This window comes from Salvelinus alpinus, chromosome 13 (assembly GCF_045679555.1).
Source record: "Salvelinus alpinus chromosome 13, SLU_Salpinus.1, whole genome shotgun sequence".
Taxonomy (NCBI): Eukaryota; Metazoa; Chordata; class Actinopteri; order Salmoniformes; family Salmonidae; genus Salvelinus; species Salvelinus alpinus.
Genome location: NC_092098.1, coordinates 28,518,681 through 28,538,466, shown reverse-complemented (window position 1 = coordinate 28,538,466; position 19,786 = coordinate 28,518,681). Strand labels below are relative to the sequence as shown.

At 44.1% G+C, this 19,786-nt stretch overlaps 1 protein-coding gene across 1 annotated transcript in view; it reads right to left on the bottom strand.

Moving 5' to 3' along the window:
• LOC139538055 (rho GTPase-activating protein 7-like) overlaps window positions 1-17,393 on the bottom strand; it is a 63,805-nt gene extending 46,412 nt beyond the window's left edge. The window contains exon 1 of the mRNA XM_071339994.1: window positions 17,108-17,393. Coding sequence (XP_071196095.1) covers window positions 17,108-17,222 — 115 coding nt within the window. The 5' untranslated portion in view covers window positions 17,223-17,393. The remainder of the gene's footprint in view (window positions 1-17,107) is intronic.
• Between the last annotated feature and the right edge of the window lie 2,393 nt (window positions 17,394-19,786).

The following is a 19,786-nucleotide window of genomic DNA, read 5'->3' as shown; positions in this document are numbered from 1 at the left end:
TTCTCAGTCAGGTCATTTTGTTAGAAACTATAGACATCCATGACCATCCATATATATCAAATCAAATCAAAAATGATTTGTCACGTGCGCCGAATACAACAGGTGTAGTCCTTACAGTGAAATGCTTACTTACAGGCTCTAACCAATAGTGCGGAAAAAAAAGGTATGTGTGTGTGTGTGTGTGTAGGTAAGTAAAGAAATAAAACAACAGTAAAAAGACATTTGAAAATAAGAGTAGCAAGGCTATATACAGACAGCGGTTAGTCAGGCTTATTGAGGTAGTATGTACATGTAGGTATCGTTAAAGTGACTATGCATATATGATGAACAGAGAGTAGCAGTAACGTAAAAAGAGGGGTTGGCGGGTGGTGGGACACAATGCAGATAGCCCGGTTAGCCAATGTGTGGGAGCATTGGTTGGTTGGGCCAATTGAGGTAGTATGTACATGAATGTATAACCTTGTTATGTCACAAAGGACTGAGTTAACTTACCGACAGGGACCACATCTGGTCCTGGTCACACCTACCTCACCTGTAAAAACATCTACGGCTCACACATGGGCCTGTACAGCCACTTGGGATGGCACAACACATCCCTCTGATGCATGGACACATAACGCCAGCACCGTATCATTTATGTAGCAATATCCTCATCAATATCCTCATCAATATCCTCATCAATATCCTCATCAATATCCATAAACAACCAGGAGAACAGCCAGGAGAAATGTTTCAGTGCACTGTATCTGCTGCATGCATGTAGCTATGTTGTGGGGACAGTAGTGTGGAAGTAATTATATACAAGCACTGCAAAAAACAACCATCTACGGGAAATCAGGAATTACTTTCCATAGCACAGTAGTTGATACAGACTGTCCTGTACTGTACGGTAGAGAACCTTCCTGTATGTAGTGAACAGTTTCAAGTTTTATTAGTTGCATGTACAGGAATCACATGGTATACACTTTCCAATGAAATGCTTACTTGCAGGTTCCTTGACAATACAACAACAACAATAAGAAATAATACAAGATAGGAATGCGAACATAAGTAAATGGCTCAGTAGAATAGAATAAACATTTAAGCATAAGTATAATACAAGATGGCATAATTTTAAGTCCATATTTACACATATATTGGGGAAGGGGGGATTGGGAGGAAAATGTTTAAATTGTGCAGTATTTAGCAATAATAAGATTCTGGTAGCATCAGTTGTGATGTGTGTGTAGCATGAATGTATATGTGTGTGTGTGTTTGTGTGGATGAGTGTATGTATGTCTGTGTGAGTGAGTGAGTGCATTTGTGCTAAGATGAGGAGAGTCAGAGCAGGTGGTCAATCCAGTTCAAGTGTTTAGCAGTCTGATGGCTTGTAGAGAGAATCTGTCTCTGAACCTGTTGGTATCAGACCTCATACTCCAATACCGTCTGCCCAATGTTAAGGGAGTGAACAGCTTGTTGCTGGGGTGTGTGGGGTCCTTGATGATACTGTGGGCCTCCTCAGGCACCATTTCAAGTAGACTTCCTCGATGGGTGGGAGCATGGTCCCAGTGATGTACTGGGCCATGGAGGAACTTGCGTTCGTGGATGGATCAATTCCCGTATCAGGCCTTGATGTAACCGGTCAATGCACTCTTGAGGGTGCAGCGGTAGTATTTGGAGAGGACCAGGAGTGGCAAGACTAATTTCTTCAGCCGCATTAGGAAGTAGACGCTGTTACGACCTCTTGACAAAAGTGGGGGTGTTGTTGGTCCATGTCAAGTCCTGGGTGATGTGGAAGCCGAGGAACTTAAAACTGTTGACTCTCTCTACTACAGTCCTGTTGATGCTCCATGCTGTACGCTGCTGTGCTTGTGGCTCCCCAGAGTGAGGAATGAGTCTTCTCCAGGGTCATGTTAACTATAATAGAAATGATGATGTGGAATGAGCTCTATAAACCCCTACTCACCTTGAAACTTCAGTCTGCTCTGCTCCACTCTAAAATCTGTCATGGCTCATTGACTGTGAGCCTATTCTGCTCTGTGTGGTGCTCTGTGCGGTGCTCTGTGGGGTGCTCTGTGGGGTGCTCTGTGTGGTGCTCTGTGGGGTGCTCTGTGGGGTGCTCTGTGTGGTGCTCTGTGGGGTGCTCTGTGTGGTGCTCTGTGCGGTGCTCTGTGGGGTGCTCTGTGTGGTGCTCTGTGCGGTGCTCTGTGGGGTGCTCTGTGGGGTGCTCTGTGTGGTGCTCTGTGGGGTGCTCTGTGCGGTGCTCTGTGCGGTGCTCTGTGGGGTGCTCTGTGTGGTGCTCTGTGCCGTGCTCTGTGGGGTGCTCTGTGCGGTGCTCTGTGCGGTGCTCTGTGCGGTGCTCTGTGGGGTGCTCTGTGCGGTGCTCTGTGGGGTGCTCTGTGCGGTGCTCTGTGCGGTGCTCTGTGGGGTGCTCTGTGGGGTGCTCTGTGGGGTGCTCTGTGCGGTGCTATGTGCGGTGCTCTGTGGGGTGCTCTGTGGGGTGCTCTGTGCGGTGCTCTGTGGGGTGCTCTGTGCGGTGCTCTGTGCGGTGCTCTGTGGGGTGCTCTGTGTGGTGCTCTGTGGGGTGCTCTGTGTGGTGCTCTGTGGGGTGCTCTGTGCGGTGCTCTGTGGGGTGCTCTGTGTGGTGCTCTGTGGGGTGCTCTGTGTGGTGCTCTGTGGGGTGCTCTGTGTGGTGCTCTGTGGGGTGCTCTGTGTGGTGCTCTGTGGGGTGCTCTGTGGGGTGCTCTGTGCGGTGCTCTGTGGGGTGCTCTGTGGGGTGCTCTGTGGGGTGCTCTGTGGGGTGCTCTGTGCGGTGCTCTGTGGGGTGCTCTGTGCGGTGCTCTGTGGGGTGCTCTGTGCGGTGCTCTGTGGGGTGCTCTGTGCGGTGCTCTGTGGGGTGCTCTGTGTGGTGCTCTGTGGGGTGCTCTGTGCGGTGCTCTGTGGGGTGCTCTGTGCGGTGCTCTGTGGGGTGCTCTGTGTGGTGCTCTGTGGGGTGCTCTGTGCGGTGCTCTGTGGGGTGCTCTGTGGGGTGCTCTGTGGGGTGCTCTGTGGGGTGCTCTGTGCGGTGCTCTGTGGGGTGCTCTGTGCGGTGCTCTGTGGGGTGCTCTGTGGGGTGCTCTGTGGGGTGCTCTGTGCGGTGCTCTGTGCGGTGCACAACAACAGACTGTGACATAGCCATTGAGAGGTTGTTTGATAAGGTATTTGGAACTTTTAGTGTAGTGTTTTCTGTCATTTATTTACGTCCCCAGACTAAACTACGGTATCATAGATATCGTAGTATCACACTGCAGCATCAAACCATTTCATCATCACTCATGACTTGGGACTCAAGATATGAAACTATTGCAAAACATTATTTTGCAACACTGCTACAGGATTCATTAAAGGCCCAGTGTAGTCAAAAATGTGATTTCCTGTGTTTTATGTATATTTCCACACTATGATGTTGGAATAATGCAGTGAAATTGTGAAAATTATGATAATGCCCTCTTAGAGTTAGAACTGTTTGAAAAGACTGCCTGTTCCTAACCAAATGTGTATATATACAGAGCGTACTGTACTGTATGCTACTTGAGGCCCAGTGACAGTCTGTCTACTGCTCCATGCTGTACGCTGCTGTGCTTGTGGCTCCCCAGAGTGAGGAATGAGTCTTGAGAAATGAGTTCACAAGATCATCCTCTGCATCCCTTGGCTTCATCGCCATAACCCCACCATCTCATGGTCGAGGATGAGAATCACAGCCTGGTCACCTGAATGCCGGAGGACCTGCTTCCCATCCCCTGTGGTTCCATGTCGGTTGAGAGTCCTATGTTTGCCCATCAGCCCAACATCCTGGAGATTTACCAGGACCTGCGGGAGGTATTCTCCCAGACCCGCGCCACCTGTCTTCCTCCTCATCGTCCTTGGGACTGTGCCATCGACCTGCTGGTCCGTGCAGACGCATCTATCATCTGTTCGTGGCTGGAGGATTACATCCATGGAGGATTACATCCAATAGGCGCTCCAACAAGGTTTCATCCGCACGTCCACTTTTCCTGCATCGCCTCTTTCTTCTTTGTGGCAAAGAAGGATGGAGGGTTACATCCATGTATAGATTACAGAGGACTCATTGAAATCACCACAAAGTATCATTACCCTCTCCCGTTGGTGCCGGCAGCCATAGAATAGCTCAGGGGGGCCGGTTCGTTACCAAACTGGACCTGCGGAGTGCATACAATCTCATCCGGATCCAGGAGGGATATGAATGGAAAACTGCGTTTAGCACGATGTCACTGAAAAGTACTGATGGCCCACCTTGGCGCAGGACGTCACTTGTTACGTCAACTACTGTTCCATATGTGCCCAAACCAAATCCCCCCCAGAACGCTCCAACAGGGAAACTCCTTCCCCTTCCCGTGCCTCAGCTTCGCTGGCCCCATCTATCCATTGGCTTTGTTACTGATCTCCCCTCTGACAGTTTCACCACCATTTTGGTGGTTGTGGAAATATTTTCAAAATCCTGTCGTTTTAAGCCCTCTTTCTGGTCTCCCTACTGCTCTCCAGGTGCTGAGGCACTATTCCAGAAGGTTTTCTGGCATTATGGCCTTCCGGAGGACATCGTCTCCAACCGTGGCCCGCCAATTCACATCACAGGTATGGAGAGCCTTTATGGAGAAGCTCTGGGTCACGATCAGCCTCACTTCCGGGTATAGGCCTCAGTCCAACGGGCAGGTGGACAGGATGAGCTGGGGAGGTTCCTGAGGAGTCACTGTCAGGACCGGCAGGGAGAGTGGGCTCGATTACTTCCATAGGCGGAGTACGCCCAGAACTCGCTGCGTCACTCCTCCACTGGGTTGACCTCCTTCCAGTGTGTTCTGGGTTTTCAGTCGGCCCTGGCTCCGTGGACCCCGGGCCAGACCCGAAGCTCCTGCAGTTGATGAGTGGTTCAGGCACACAGAAGTGCGGAGCGATGCTCACGTGAGACTCCAGTGCGCCGTCTACCGTCAAAAGGAGCAGGCAGACTGCCACCGCAGTGTGACCCCAGTTTACCACCCTGGGGATTGTGTCTTGCATTCTACCAGGAACCTCCCACTCCGCCTGCCCTGCCAGAAGCTGAGCCCCTGGTTTGTGGGGCCATTCAAGGTTCTCAGGAGGGTCAACGAGGTGACGTATAGGTTACAGCTTCCCAGTGACTACCGTATCTCATCTTCTTTTCATGTCTCCCTTCTCAGGCCGGTGGTTCCTAGGCCCTTAGCTGATGCTGTCCCCCACGGCACCCCTCCACCCCTCCGGACATTGAGGGGGGTCCGGCCTATGCCTTCAGATCTCTAATGGACTCCTGACGCCATGGGGGTTGTCTCCAGTATCTGGTGGACTGGGAGGGGTATGGCCCAGAGGAGCGGTGTTGGGTTCCGGTGGAGGACATTCTGGATGCCAACATCATCTGTGATTTCCACCTTCGCTGCCCGCTCCTCGTCCTCAGGGCCGTCCCTCTGGCCGGCGTCATCCTGCAGCTGGGGCTGCATGTTGGGGTGGGGTGGGGGGTACTGTCACGTCTACCTCCGCTCCTTCCCTCCGGCTTTCGACATCGCTGGTATACCGGTCCTGGGATCCATCATTACACACACCTGGCATCAATCATTACGTGCACCTGCACGTCATCATCAGGCACACCTGGACTCCATTACCTCACTTATTACCTCCCCTATATCTGGCACTCCCTTAGGTTCTTTTCCCAGTCAGTATTGTTTGTTTCATGTCTACGCTTACTCATGTTTGTTATATTGTTCGATGTTCCTTTTATTATTAAACTCATCACCAGCACTTGCTTTCTGACTCCCAGCGTATACATTACAGATAGGTAGAGACCTCAGCTTTCTCCCCATATGTATATCCTTCATGTAAAAAAAGCTGTACATTTCAGTGTTTTTGGGCCTGCTGCATCTCTGGCTCTGTAGTCACATTGTTTCTGACACCTTTATCAGAATCCCACTTACCTTTCTAACAGTACTAAGTATGTGTTTGTAGGATCTATCATTTTAAAACCGAAATGTACTTTGAGAGTAGTATACAATATTGCAATTATTATGCGTTTAGAAAATGCCACCAGAGGGTTTGGGAGTTTACCAGGTTAATTGAAAACTGTCATAGTAAGGTATTGTTGCCCAGAAATTAGTTGATATTGAGATAAAAACAGCTGCATTGGATCTCTTTGGGCTAGGTGCGGCGATAGTGACCCACCTCGACAACATCCGGTGAAATTGCAGAGAACAAAATTCAAAATACAACAATCATAATATTAAACATTCATGAAAATACAAGTGTTTTACATGGTTTAAAAGCTTAACTCCTTGTCAATCCAACCGCTTTGTCAGATTTCAAAAAGGCATAACGGCGAAAGCATACCATGCGATTATCTGAGGAAAGCTCCCCGCATACAAAAGCATTGAAAACATTTTCCAAACCAGCAGAGGCGCCACAAAAGTCAGAAATAGTGATAAAATAAATCACTTGCCTTTGAAGATCTTCCTCTGTTTGCAATTCCAAGGGTCCCAGCTACACAACAAAAGGTCGTTTTGTTCGACAAAGTCCTTCTTTATCAACCAAAGAAGTCAGTTTAGTTGGCGTGTTTGATTCAGTAATCGACCCGTTCTACTCGTTCAACATGCATACAAAGGAATCCCAAAAGTTACCAATAAACTTCGTCCAAACAAGTCAAACAACGTTCTAATCAATCCTCAGGTACCCTAATATGTAAATAAATTATAAAAGTTAAGACGGAATGTAGTATGTTCAATACTGGAGATAAATAACGAAGTGCGCGCCCTCATCCACACGCGCCACAAGACTACAGTCCAAAATGAGAGCCACCTTGAAAAACTATAATTACTAACTTATTTTTCAAAAAACAAGCCTGAAACCCTTTCTAAAGACTGTTGACATCTAGTGGAAGCCATATGAACTGCAATCTGGGAGTAATTCCTTTGAATATCCCATAGACAAGCATTTGAGTGGGTGGTGACCTCAACAACAACAACAAAATTCTGGATGGATTCTCCTCTGGTTTTTGTCTGTTACACTCACAGACATTATTTTAACAGTTTTAGAAACTTCAGAGTGTTTTCTATCCAATGCTACCAATTATATGCATATCCTGAGTAACAGGCAGTTTACTTTGGGCACGTCAGTCACCCGGACTTCCGAATACTGCCCCCTAGCCTTAAGAAGTTTTAACAGTGCATTATTCCATCAAAACGTCCCCTAATGTAAAAGTTCAAGTCAAGGACTAGACACACATTACTACCTAACTGACTAAGTCTCATCAGGCCTGAGTAATAGGAGGTCATTCATATAATGATGTTTGTTAGTTCAGTTTAAGCAGACAAATGTATCCTTGGATAAATTACACCTTCAAACAGTGTGTCCAATAGTTGGCCACCGGAGAGCTGTGCCAAAGAGAGAAGAATCCCAGGACTGGGGTTATCAATCAGGCGTAATGAGTGAGGCAAAGTGACCAGACCAAATAATTTGCATAGTAATGCCTCCAACAATGTGTCTGGCAGTGGCTGGGCCTGCCATGGTTGAGAGGGCCTAGTATCGACCTTCTCTTCAAAGCCCGGGACAATACGAGTGTTCCAGGAGTCCAGAACAGCACACATCCTTCGATCCTACACTTTTTCAACCCTCCATTAATCAATCCAAAAAAAAGGCACCCAACCAGCTAACTAATCAATCTATTTGTCTGTGATGGTGCGAGGGAGGGAGGGGTTTGGATATGTGATGGGGTTGCTTTGAATAAAGAACGGGGAGTACAGAGGTGAGAAGACAAAGCTTTGGAAGAATCGTAGATATGGGTGGATAACTAAAGAAATACTGTTGGAAAAAGTTAACGAGAAGATGGATAACTTCAGTGGTACAATTGGAGAGGGAAGAGAAAATATTATTTTGTCCTAAATGAGCCAAGACTTTCAGTGCCTTTCTGCCTCGCTTCCATGATCCCAATCACACAAGATTGAGCTGGCCCTCCCAATGAATAACAAACACATTACCCAGCATGCCATTTGTTTGGTGTCCTTCAGCAGCTAGCTAGCTGACTCATTATTTAGCTTTTGCGGAGGACATTTGTTTCCTCTCTGACCCTACAGGTGGGACAAAGACAAACAGACCCACTGACTAAGTGCGTCAAACTTATTTGTTCTTCAAACCCAGTGTTATGAGGATGGAAGAGAGAGAGAAATCCCGCAGGAATGATGAGGATGACTCATCCACTAGAGTATGTCTGAGTCCCATTAACTCATGTCTGCTCATTAGTATTGTTACCGAAAGATAGGGCCAATGAAGTATGAGATGAATCTCTCTACCCCCGGGGCATCTGCTTATTGTCTCCACACCAGAGGAGGCTGGTGGGAGAATCTATAGGAGGATGGGCTCATTGTAATGGCTGGATAGGAATTAATGGAACGGCATCAAACACGTTGAATATATGGAAACCACACGTTTGGCTCCATTCCACTGATTCCATTCCAGCCATTACAATGAGCCCTTCCTCCTATACATCTTCCCACCAGCCTCCACTGCTCCACACTGCAATGACACCAGTGGCGAAAGAGAGTTCATCGGAGGTGAGGGAAGCGTTGTCTCTGTGTCATGTGTCTGTGTGTGTTGGCCCACGTGTGTTATTTTCCCAGTGTGTCTCCATCTCCTCCTGGCAGCCATACTTCAGTGTGTGTTGGCCTGGGATGAAGAGGAGCCTCTGTTCTCCTACACCTCTCTGTCGCTGTGTCCATCCCTGCATCATCTCACCACCTCTCCCTGCTGATCTACAGTACAGCAGGCAGGCTGGCTGTAAATGGGATCCTTTTAGAGCCACGAGGCTTCTGGCGCTTTGACGCAGGCGGGACACTTGACTTGACAAGGTTCTTCAACAACAGGAATGGCTTGCCAACCAGCCCACTCCTACAAAGTCAGATACAATGCAGAATACTGAGTGAAATACTGAGTGAAATACTGAGTGGAGGGAAATGCCATGAACTGCTGCTGCATTGCTGACTTTCCATCCTCAAATGTTCACCTTATTCTCTCTCTCTCTCTCTCTCTCTCTCTCTCTCTCTCTCTCTCTCTCTCTCTCTCTCTCTCTCTCTCTCTCTCTCTCTCTCTCTCTCTCTCTCTCTCTCTCTCTCTCTCTCTCTCTCTCTCTCTCTCTCTCTCTCTCTCTCTCTCTCTCTCTCTCTCTCTAATTCAATTCAATTTGCTTTATTGGCATGACGTAACAGTGTACATATTGCCAAAGCTTATTTACAATATAAAAAAAGAGAATCAAAATTGTCAACGGGACAACAGTAACAACAATAACCAAGTGTCAAAATAACCATACATTGAACAATAACAATAAACATACAGTAGAGGACATGTGCAGGTTGATTGGTCTGTCAGACACTGTCCCTCAACTTATGTCAGGCAGCAATGTAGTGCGCTGCCAACCCACAGCTCTCTGCGTCCTCCCCCAACAGGACGGGTAGCCTATCCTCATCAGAGAGGTCTTTGAAACCTTGAATAAGAGTTTCAAATTTGGGGAAATGACACTCTCTAATTGTTTTGTATTTTTGACATTTTGTCAGGAAATGCAGCTCTGTCTCGGGTTCTGCTGTTGTGCAGTGGTCTCTCTCTCTCTCTCTCTCTCTCTCTCTCTCTCTCTCTCTCTCTCTCTCTCTCTCTCTCTCTCTCTCTCTCTCTCTCTCTCTCTCTCTCTCTCTCTCTCTCTCTCTCTCTCTCTCTCGCTCTCTCTCTCTCTCTCTCTCTCGCTCTCTCTCTCGCTCTCGCTCTCTCTCTCGCTCTCTCTCTCTCTCACCCCCTGATACACTTACTATGGGGTTAAAGTGCAGCATTTGGGACGGCAGATAGCCTAGTGGTTAGAGCAACCTTTAACTGAAAGGTTGCTAGATCGAATCCCAGAGCTAAAATGGTGAAAATCTATCGTTCTGCCACTGTTCCCCGGTAGGCTGTCATTGTAAATAAGAATTTGTTCTTAACTGACTTGCCTAGTTAAATAAAATGTCGGCTTTAATTTGAGGGTATATTAATCCATGAACCGTTTAGAGATTACAGCACTTTTATGACATAGTCCCCCATTTTAGGTGACCAAAAGTATTGGAAAAGTTTGCTTATATGTGTATTAAAGTAGTCAAAAGTTTAGTATTTGGTCCCACGCAATAATTACATCAAGCTTGTGACTCTACAAAATTGTTGGACGCAGATTATTTTGTGCCCAATAGAAATGAATGCTAAATAATGTATTGTATAATATTGGAGTCACTTTTATTGTAAATAAGAATATAATATGTTTTTATACACTTCTACATTAATGTGGATGCTACCATGATTACAGATAGTCCTGAATGAATCATGAATAATGATGAGTGAGGAAGTTACAGACGCACAAATATCATACCCCCACAGAAAAAAGCTAAACTCCCCTGTTATTGTAATGGTGAGAGGTAGCATGTCTTGGGGGTATGATATTTGTGCGTCTGTAACTTCCTCACTCATCATTATTCATGATTCATTCAGGACTATCTGTAATCATGGTAGCATCCACATTAATGTACACATCACTGCATTCTGTGTCAGGAAGTAGACTTGCTCTCTCTGAAGTCTCGTAGATATTTTTTGTTTATAAAGCCATCCTGCATAAACTTCCGCTGTACCTTACTTCATTACTAAAGGACAATACCACTCAAACTATATATTGTTATTTGTTTCATTAGTCCACTGTTGATACAGTCCCAAAATGTTTTACATGTCAGCAATCACATTTTTAAAGAAATAAAACTTTCAAAATACAGAAAGTGTCACAGTATAATAGGTTTTGGATCATATGTGTGCCTGATCACTGGATTGGACCTGGTCTAGAACCATGGATGGCACAACAACGTATGACAGAGTCAGATGACAAGTCACCTGGTACAGATAATCTTGATGCCAAATTGCTCAGAGTTACAGCTAACCAAATATCTATCCCAATCTCTCATATTTTAATAAGTGCTTGATGTATGGGGTGTGCCCAGAAGTCTGGAAAGAGTCCAATGTTATTCCACTACCTAAGGATAAAAAAATCTGCATTCACTGGTCCTAATAGTCATCCTATAAGCTTGCTGCCTGTGTTAAGTAAATTATTGGAAAAAATTGTATCTGTACAAATCGTGGATTATTTCTCATGTAATGAGATGATAACAGGTAATGTAATGATAACAGGTTTCCAGCATGCATACAAAGAAGGGCATTCTACGAGTACGGCCTTAGCACAAATGACAGATGATTGGTTAAAGAGTATGGATGACAGGAAGTTAGTTCGATTTCAGTGCTGCTTTTGATGTAATTGATCATGAACTGTTACTAGGTAAACTCAAATGTTATGGTTTTAAGTCTGCAGCTCTATCCTGGAAGGTAAGCTATCTATCCAGGAGAAGGCACAAAGTGTTCTTTAATGGTAGCTTTTCAAACAGTAAAGATATACACTGTGGTGTTCCTTAAGGAAGTTGCCCAAGCCCACTTCTCTACTCTATCTTTTCTAATGATTTACCTTCAGTTATTAACAAAGCAAGAGTGGTCATGTATGCTGATGACAATGTATAGCGCAGCATCAGAATGTAATGAGCTAACAGGTGTACTGAGCAGTGAACTAAGAATGGTGTCTGTCTTGATATGAACAAATTAGTGTTGAACTTTTCTAAAACGAAATGTATTGTATTTGGTTCAAGATATATGCTTGCTGATGATCCTGTCGTGTCTTTGCTATCGTTAAATTGAAGACTTATAGTTTTTATCATAGATTCCTATAATTAGGGATTACGCGATCACTTGAGTAATAACGTAATTAATTAACTATGAATTCGAGGGCACCAGGGAAAGTTATTAGATTACAAAGTTATAATTTCCCAATATAACCTTTCAGATATTTTCATATCTGATCAATGGTCTTCTAATTAATTATTTATTTACTCTACCTTACGTCAGTCTCATTCCAAACGTCGTAAATCGTTGATTATCTGCACGAACCCAGTCTTCACTATGAGTCATCCATACATCAATTGTCTTAAATCATTTATTTATTACTAACTAATTAATTCACAGAAATGCATAAACAAACAAACAAACTTAAAATAGTTACATGAAATGATAGGAGAAATATGCCCTAGTGGGCTGAACCGGCATGGCGGCTGTTAGACAAAGGGAAAATGGCGTTCGACTAAGAATTCACTACAGAGTCCATAATTATAACAATTGACATGCTAATCCTTACACATGAACGCTCACTCATTCGGGAACAATTGCAATCAATATATATATATTTACGCTCGGTGTGTTGTCTTGATCGTTGGAGAGAAGTTCGTTTTTGTTGGAGTTATTGTGGAGAGTTCAGAGTGACATTCGTTATAGAATGGATGTTTCGGCGGTTCGGCGGTAGTCAATATCAAAGCTTGTTATTATTGGTATAAGAGTTTTAACCACGTGGTATAGAAAGTAATTCTACTCAACCTTCGTTCTCCTCCTTGGAGGATAAACATGGTCTAAAATGGTAATTTCTTAAAGCTTTTATTCAGATAGCAGAGAGGGGTGGTCCCATGGTCTCTGACCCAACTGGCTCAGGGGCGGTCCTTGGATTTAGTTCAAATACAACAGGGAGTTGTATTTTCCTTCATTAAACAGTTCAAAATCATATTACACAATTATACAAACAGTATCATACTCACTCATTCATTTTATACAACAAACAGGTGTAAACCTCATATCTGAGGTTATTATATAAACAGTGGTATGGTAATGTAGCCCACCCGTCTCTCCTGAGTTTCCCACATGGGGACAAATGGACATGTTAATAGCTGGGATCTTCACCGATCTTTCCTATTTGTGCAGGAATATGAAATATGTTCGTACCTCAAGTTCTGTGAGGTGGAAGAGAATTCCTTTGTCCTGAAAGTTTACCCTCTCTCTTAATACTGTTTGTGGTGGGGAGATTCTCAGGAATTTACGACATCTCTCTGTGATCACCGCATGGGTTGTGGTGGAAAGGGAGAGGCAGGGAGAGGGGGATGGGGTTTGCAGTACCCAAGCAGGCAACATCATGACAATCCCCAATTGAATTTGTCAATGAATAGAATGCATGTAGAGCAAGTGAAAAAACAAAACTAATAGGCATCATGTTGGATGCAGCTTTATCATGGTCAGAACACATAGATAGCAGTGTTATTAAGATGGTTAAGGGAATTGCTGTTACAAGAAAATATTCAGAGAATGCAACATCTAGCACACTGAATCAGGTGATTCAATCCCTGGTCCTATCACACTTAGAGTACTGTCCAGTTATATGGTCAATCCCTGGTCCTATCACACTTAGAGTACTGTCCAGTTATATGGTCAATCCCTGGTCCTTTCACACTTAGAGTACTGTCCAGTTATATGGTCAATCCCTGGTCCTATCACACTTAGAGTACTGTCCAGTTATATGGTCAATCCCTGGTCCTATCACACTTAGAGTACTGTCCAGTTATATGGTAAATCCCTGGTCCTTTCACACTTAGAGTACAGTCCAGTTATATGGTCATCTGCAGCAAAGAAAGATATAAAAAAGCTCCAAATGGCTCAGAACAGGGCTGCCAGATTAGCGCTTCATTGCTCTATCTGTATGAATATTATCCAAATGCATCAGAATCTCTCATGGCTTCACGTTGAAACAAATTACTATCCAGTCTTCTGATATTCTTTAGGAATGTTATATATTCCTAAAGAATGTTATATAAAAACACAGTATTTTTCAGGCCAGTTAGTACATACTAGCAACACGCATAACCACCAAATCAGACAGGCAAATTCAGGGCAGCTAAGACAACCCAAGCCAAGGACAAATCGCCTTAAATCTAAAGTTTTATATAGAGCCATAGCTGAATTGAACTCTTTACCAATCCATATTTCTCAGGCAAAAAGTAAATCCACCCTCAAGAAAAAAATTCAAGAACATCTAATGCGATAGACCATATGACTGGACAGGAAATAGAAAGCATCAACTGAATGTTAAATGTGTTTCCTGTCAGGTATTTTAATTGTCTGTATTGTCTACTTGTTGAATGTTTGTGAAGTCTTGATTTGTAGTTGTTTGTAATGTCTTGTTAATTGGTGTTGGACCCTAGGCAGATTAGCTAGTGTTACAGCGTTAGCTGATGGGGATCCTAATAAAAATAAAAACAATTACAGAGGATAGGATAGGATCAGTATGCAGAAGTCCAGAAATCAGAATAACTGTAAGTTCCTAACCTAAGATTTCGGAGATGTTCTTTTGGAATAGTCTGGAGAGATGTACCATTTTCATCTGCGAAAATACTCATGACAGATATTTTTGAAGTATGTTGAAGAGGAGGCATTTTATCCAGCTCAAATGTATTGGAATCAAACAATATCTGATCAAATTATTAGGTTGAATATTCATGGCATCCAAAGAAGGTGTGTAGTGGAGAAACTATCTCTAAATAGGTCATTGATTTTTCACATGCTGTTGTTAAAGCCAAGAGAAACTTCTAGTACGATGCCACTTCCTTTACTTCGTTACAGCAGTTTATTTCTGCATTGCCACATCTGGTAAGGTTCTCTCACTGTAATCTTACAGCTCACACAGACCTGCTCTGCATCATAATAGGACTCCTCGGATCCCCCCATACACACTACCACTCCTTCCTCTTTCTCCTATATACTACACACCGTAGGCCCTACACTTCTCCCCCATCCCCCAAACACACTACAGTACTCCATTGTGAACACACACTGATATGCAAGATCACATCCATGTGTACACACACACTCAATACAGCACCCCCCCTGAGTCTGTTATTTGAGCATAGTGTGGCAGTGACAGGCAGAGAGGAGAGCAGAGCACATGGCCCTGGTGCTCCAGAGTGAGGTAATACTGCTGATGAGACCCGGGCAGGCAAGCAGGCAGCTCAGAGAGGGGGAGAGGACTGGAGATCTGGAGCCTGCCATAGATACTATACACTGGCAATCTGCTCTATGCTTCCGTCAGAGGAACGAATGAGAGGAAAGAGAAAAAGAGAGAGAAGAAAGAGAGGCTTAGTTTGAGAGAAAGAGAATCCGAAAAGAGGGACAGCTACCGAAAGAATAGAGTGAAATAGAATAGACAGATAGGAGTTTTATCTTTAGAAAAAGGCTCTGAAGAACAAAATAGAGAGATCCTGAAGATAAAACTGTCAATTGAGAGGAAGTAAGAAGATCAAAAAGAGAAAGACAGAAAAAGAGATGGAGATTGTTGAGAGAAGAAAAGAGGAATGTGAGAGATACAATAACAGAGAGATGTTCTCTGAAATGTCGAGTTCCAGCTCTGTGCTTCTCCAGTTGGCCCTCACACAACCGTGTCTTCATACCTCTGATTGGGGCTACAGCTTGACGTTGGAAAGTTATTGGGAGTTTATAGACTACATCTGGCAGAGGTACTGTTTGGATGTGAGTTGCGCCGTTTGAATGGAACACCATATTTGGCCTGAGTTATGACAACGTTTAGTGCGGGTGTAAATATTAGGACAGGTTTGTGAAGTATTCCGGACAGCGGATCCTCCCTGTGAGATGTATACTGCAGTAGGGCCCAGAGAGAAAGAAAGAGAGAGAGAAGGGATGGTGGAGGAGGGAGGGGGGGTGTAAAGAGACAAATGAGAGATGAGTGCAAGAAAGAGAACATGATATGCATGCACAAAATAGTGAGAGGGGGGGACAGAAAGAGTGTGAAAGAGGGAGAGAGACAGAGTGAGAGAGAGAAACATAGAGGGAGGGAGACAGAGTGAGAGAGCGAAACATAGCGCGTGAGAGGCAGAGTGAGAGAGAGAATGCTTGCGTCCCTTGGGGGGCCTTTTTGCTGTTAGAGCTGGCAGGAAGCCGCTTCCCGGTGTCTGTGCAGTTCCAAGTTCCTTAATGATCTTCCACAGCTAACTAGCATTGTGTAATTATCTTCAGCCAATGGGTGAGCTGAACTAACCAACGTCACTATGTGGAGTCATTAATCCAACACACATGTTGAGAGGACATGAATATGAACACACAGCTGGTTCCAGGTATTATCTCTAAGCCTGAAGACACAACTGTCATCATCAGATGCCAACTTTGAATCGGATGCATTTTTAAAAGTTGAAAACAGAGTGTTGCTACACACGAAGAGGCAGATTTTGAACGACACCTCAGAGATGACACCAAACAGCAGAAGCTTCTAGAGCCAGATTGGACTGACAGCTTGATGAATGTGTGTGTGCGCGTGCATGTGTGTTCATTTGTTGAAAAGGATTGTATAGCTCATAAGACTGTGCTGCAATGTGTGTGTGTGCATACTTCCATACGTGCACGTGTGAGTGAAAGCATAATGAATGGACACACATGGTACACACTCATAATGCATGGACCCTGAAATTCATAAATGCCACAGAGGAATCAAGGTCATCTCAGCAGGTCTCCAGTATGAGAACCATGAAGCTCCCCCCACTGACAGCCCACCAGAGGCTAGGGCCAACTGACCCTTCTGCAGGGCACTGAGCTACACACTGGAGCTTTTTTGCATGATCATAATTCTAATCTAGAGCATGTTTTGATCAGAGGAGGCTGGTGGGAGGAACTGTAGGGGGATGGGCTCATTGTAATGGCTGGAATGGATAAAATGTAATGGAATCAAAAATGTGGTTTCCATATGTTTGATGTGTCTGATGCTGTTCCATTTATTCCATTCCAGCCATTACAATGAGCCCATCCTCCTATAGCTCCTCCCACCAGCCTCCTCTGGTTTTGATAGACACGCAATCATGGGAAAATAACTCTCTGGTATGTGGGACTGGAGATGGAGCTTGAAACGGTGAGAGGTTTAACATGATACAGCTGTGAGGTGAGCGGAGTGTCCATTTTGGTGAAAATGAAATTATTTGGTAAGTGATTTATGGGCTAGACTGTGTGAGACAGACAACTGTCACATCAATGCAATTATTGATGGATTTGTAAACACAACAGTCAAGCCAGTAAATCCTTTACTACACAAAGTTTGAGTCAACAAGTTAACAGACGGTCACACACTTCAAACACTTGGTCAACGTGTGAGAAAGAGTCCAGCACTTACCCCAAAGCCTTTTCTCCCTAGCACTCTTCCAGAATACATCCCAAGCCTTGTTGGTAGAGACTTTCACGTGCTCACTGAAGGACCTCCGCAGTGGAGTTTTGCCAATATGAGGCATATTCCATGTGTCCTGTTCTCTCCCTGAAAAACCTCCGCACCTCTGCTAGTCACTCACTCCTCTCTGGATCCATCAGGGTGAAAAGCCCCTGCGAGTTAGTCAGTCAGTCCGTTCACCAAGTCCACCAGAGAGACGGAGCGCTCTAAGGAAAGAGAGAAGTTCCTCTTGCCGGGCTGACACTTGATGCAGAAAGTCTGCATGTAATTTGTGAACACCCTCCTCCAGTGTGGCCTGAAAAGTAAATAGCATCAAATTTGGGTTAAGACCCCCCCCCCCCCCCCCCCTCCATTCCCCCCACGCACAGAGATGGGCAGTATTTATTTGAAATATGTATTTCAATTACTTTTGAGTATTTTGTCATTTGTATTACACTTGGCTGAACTACACTCCAGTGTATTTTGTAACAAGATACTTTTCAGAGCTGAAATTTGTATTTTCAAAATACAATATACAAAATACTTTTCTATACCGTTTTTATAGTGGTTTACAATTTTGTGGCCCCCTTTCACTCTGCATTGGTATCAGAAGTCTGATGGCACTATGGTGTGATAAGAGTGTCTGCTAATTGAACTAAATGTAAACGTACTGTATAAAGTACCAGTCAAAAGTTTGGACACACCTACCCATTCAAGGGTTTTTCTATTTTTTTTTACTATTTTCTAAACTGTAGAATAATAGTGAAGACATCAAAACTATGAAATAGTGTTAAACAAATCAAAATATATGTTATATCTCAGATTCTTCAAAATAGTCACCCTTTGCCTTGATGACAGCTTTGCACACTATGGCATTCTCTCAACCAGTTTCATGAGGTAGTCACCAGGAAGGCATTTCAATTAACAGGTGTGCCTTGTTAAAAGTTAATTTGTGGAATTTCTTTCCTTCTTAATGCGTTTAAGCCAAGCAGTTGTGTTGTGACAAGGTAGGGGTGGTAACCAGAAGATAGCCCTATTTGGTGAAAGACCAAGTCTATATTATGGCAAGAACAGCTCAAATAAGCAAAGAGAAATGACAGTCCATCATTACTTTATGACATGAAGGTCAGTCAATTCTGAAAATTTCAAGAACTTTGAAAGTTTCTTCAAGTGCAGTCGCAAACCATTAAGCACTATGATTGGCTAAACTGGCTCTCATGAGGACCTGGAAGTGTGTTGGTTCATTGTCCTATTGAAAAACAAATAATAGTCCCACTAAGCGCAAATCAGATAGAATGGCACCCCCACACCATCACACCTCCTCCTCCATGCTTCACGGTGGGAACTACACATGCTGAGATCATCCGTTCACCTACTCTGCGTCTCACAAAGACACGGCGGTTGGAACCAAAAATGTCAAATTTTGACTCATCAGACCAAAGGACAGATTCCACCGGTCTAATGTCCATTGCTCGTGCTTCTTGGCCCATGCAAGTCTCTTCTTATTATTGATGTCCTTTAGTAGTGGTTTCTTTGCAGCAATTAGTCCATGAAGGCCTGATTCACGCAGTCTCCTCTGAACCGTTGATGTTGAGATGTGTCTGTTACTTGAACTCTGTGAAGCATTTATTTGGAATGCAATCTGAGGTGCAGTTAACTCTAATGAACTTATCCTCTGCAGCAGAGGAAACTCTGGATCTTCCTTTCCTGTGGCGGTCCTCATGAGTGCCAGTTTCATCATAGCGCTTGATGGTTTTTGCGACTGCACAATGTAGAAAATAGTAAAATAAAGAAAAACCCTTGAATGAGTAGGTGTGCCCAAACTTTTGACTGGTACTGTATGTAAAAATTATCAATTGCAAAGCATGTTGAGTATTCCTATAATGAGCTTCGACCCGAAAAAATGGCAATAGTAATACCCAGTGTGCTTTAAAAAAAATCCACCTTTATTTACCAGGCAAGTCAGTTTAGAATAAATTCTTATTTACAATGATGGCCTACCCTGGCAAAACCATTGTGCGCCGCCCAATGGGACTCCCAATCACTGCCAGTTGTGATGCAGCCTGGAATCAAACCAGGGTCTGTAGTGATGCCTCTAGCACTGAGATGCAGTGCCATAGACCGCTGTGCCACTCGGGAGCTTTGTAGTTCATTTTGGTATGTTTATTTTCACATATACATTTAGGTAATTTAGCAAACACTTTTATCGAGAGTAACTTACAGTCATTCAACTAAGGTACTGTAGATTAACAACAACGTATCACAGTCATAGCAATTCAAAAGTTTGTAACCGTTACTGACGATGTTGTTGCTGTTCTTGCCGGCTACTTGCAAATGTACTTCTGTATTTTAAAATATAATATACATCTATTTTAATTAAATACATTTTAAAATATTATTTTGATACACTGATCTTTATGGTATCTTGTCATTTTATTTAGTAATTGTATTTTGTAACTCTTGCCCATCCCTTCCGATGCACACGCATGCACGCTTACACACACACACACACACACACACACACACACACACACACACACACACACACACACACACACACACACACACACACACACACACACACACACACACACACACACACACACACACACACACACACACACACACACACACACACACACACACACA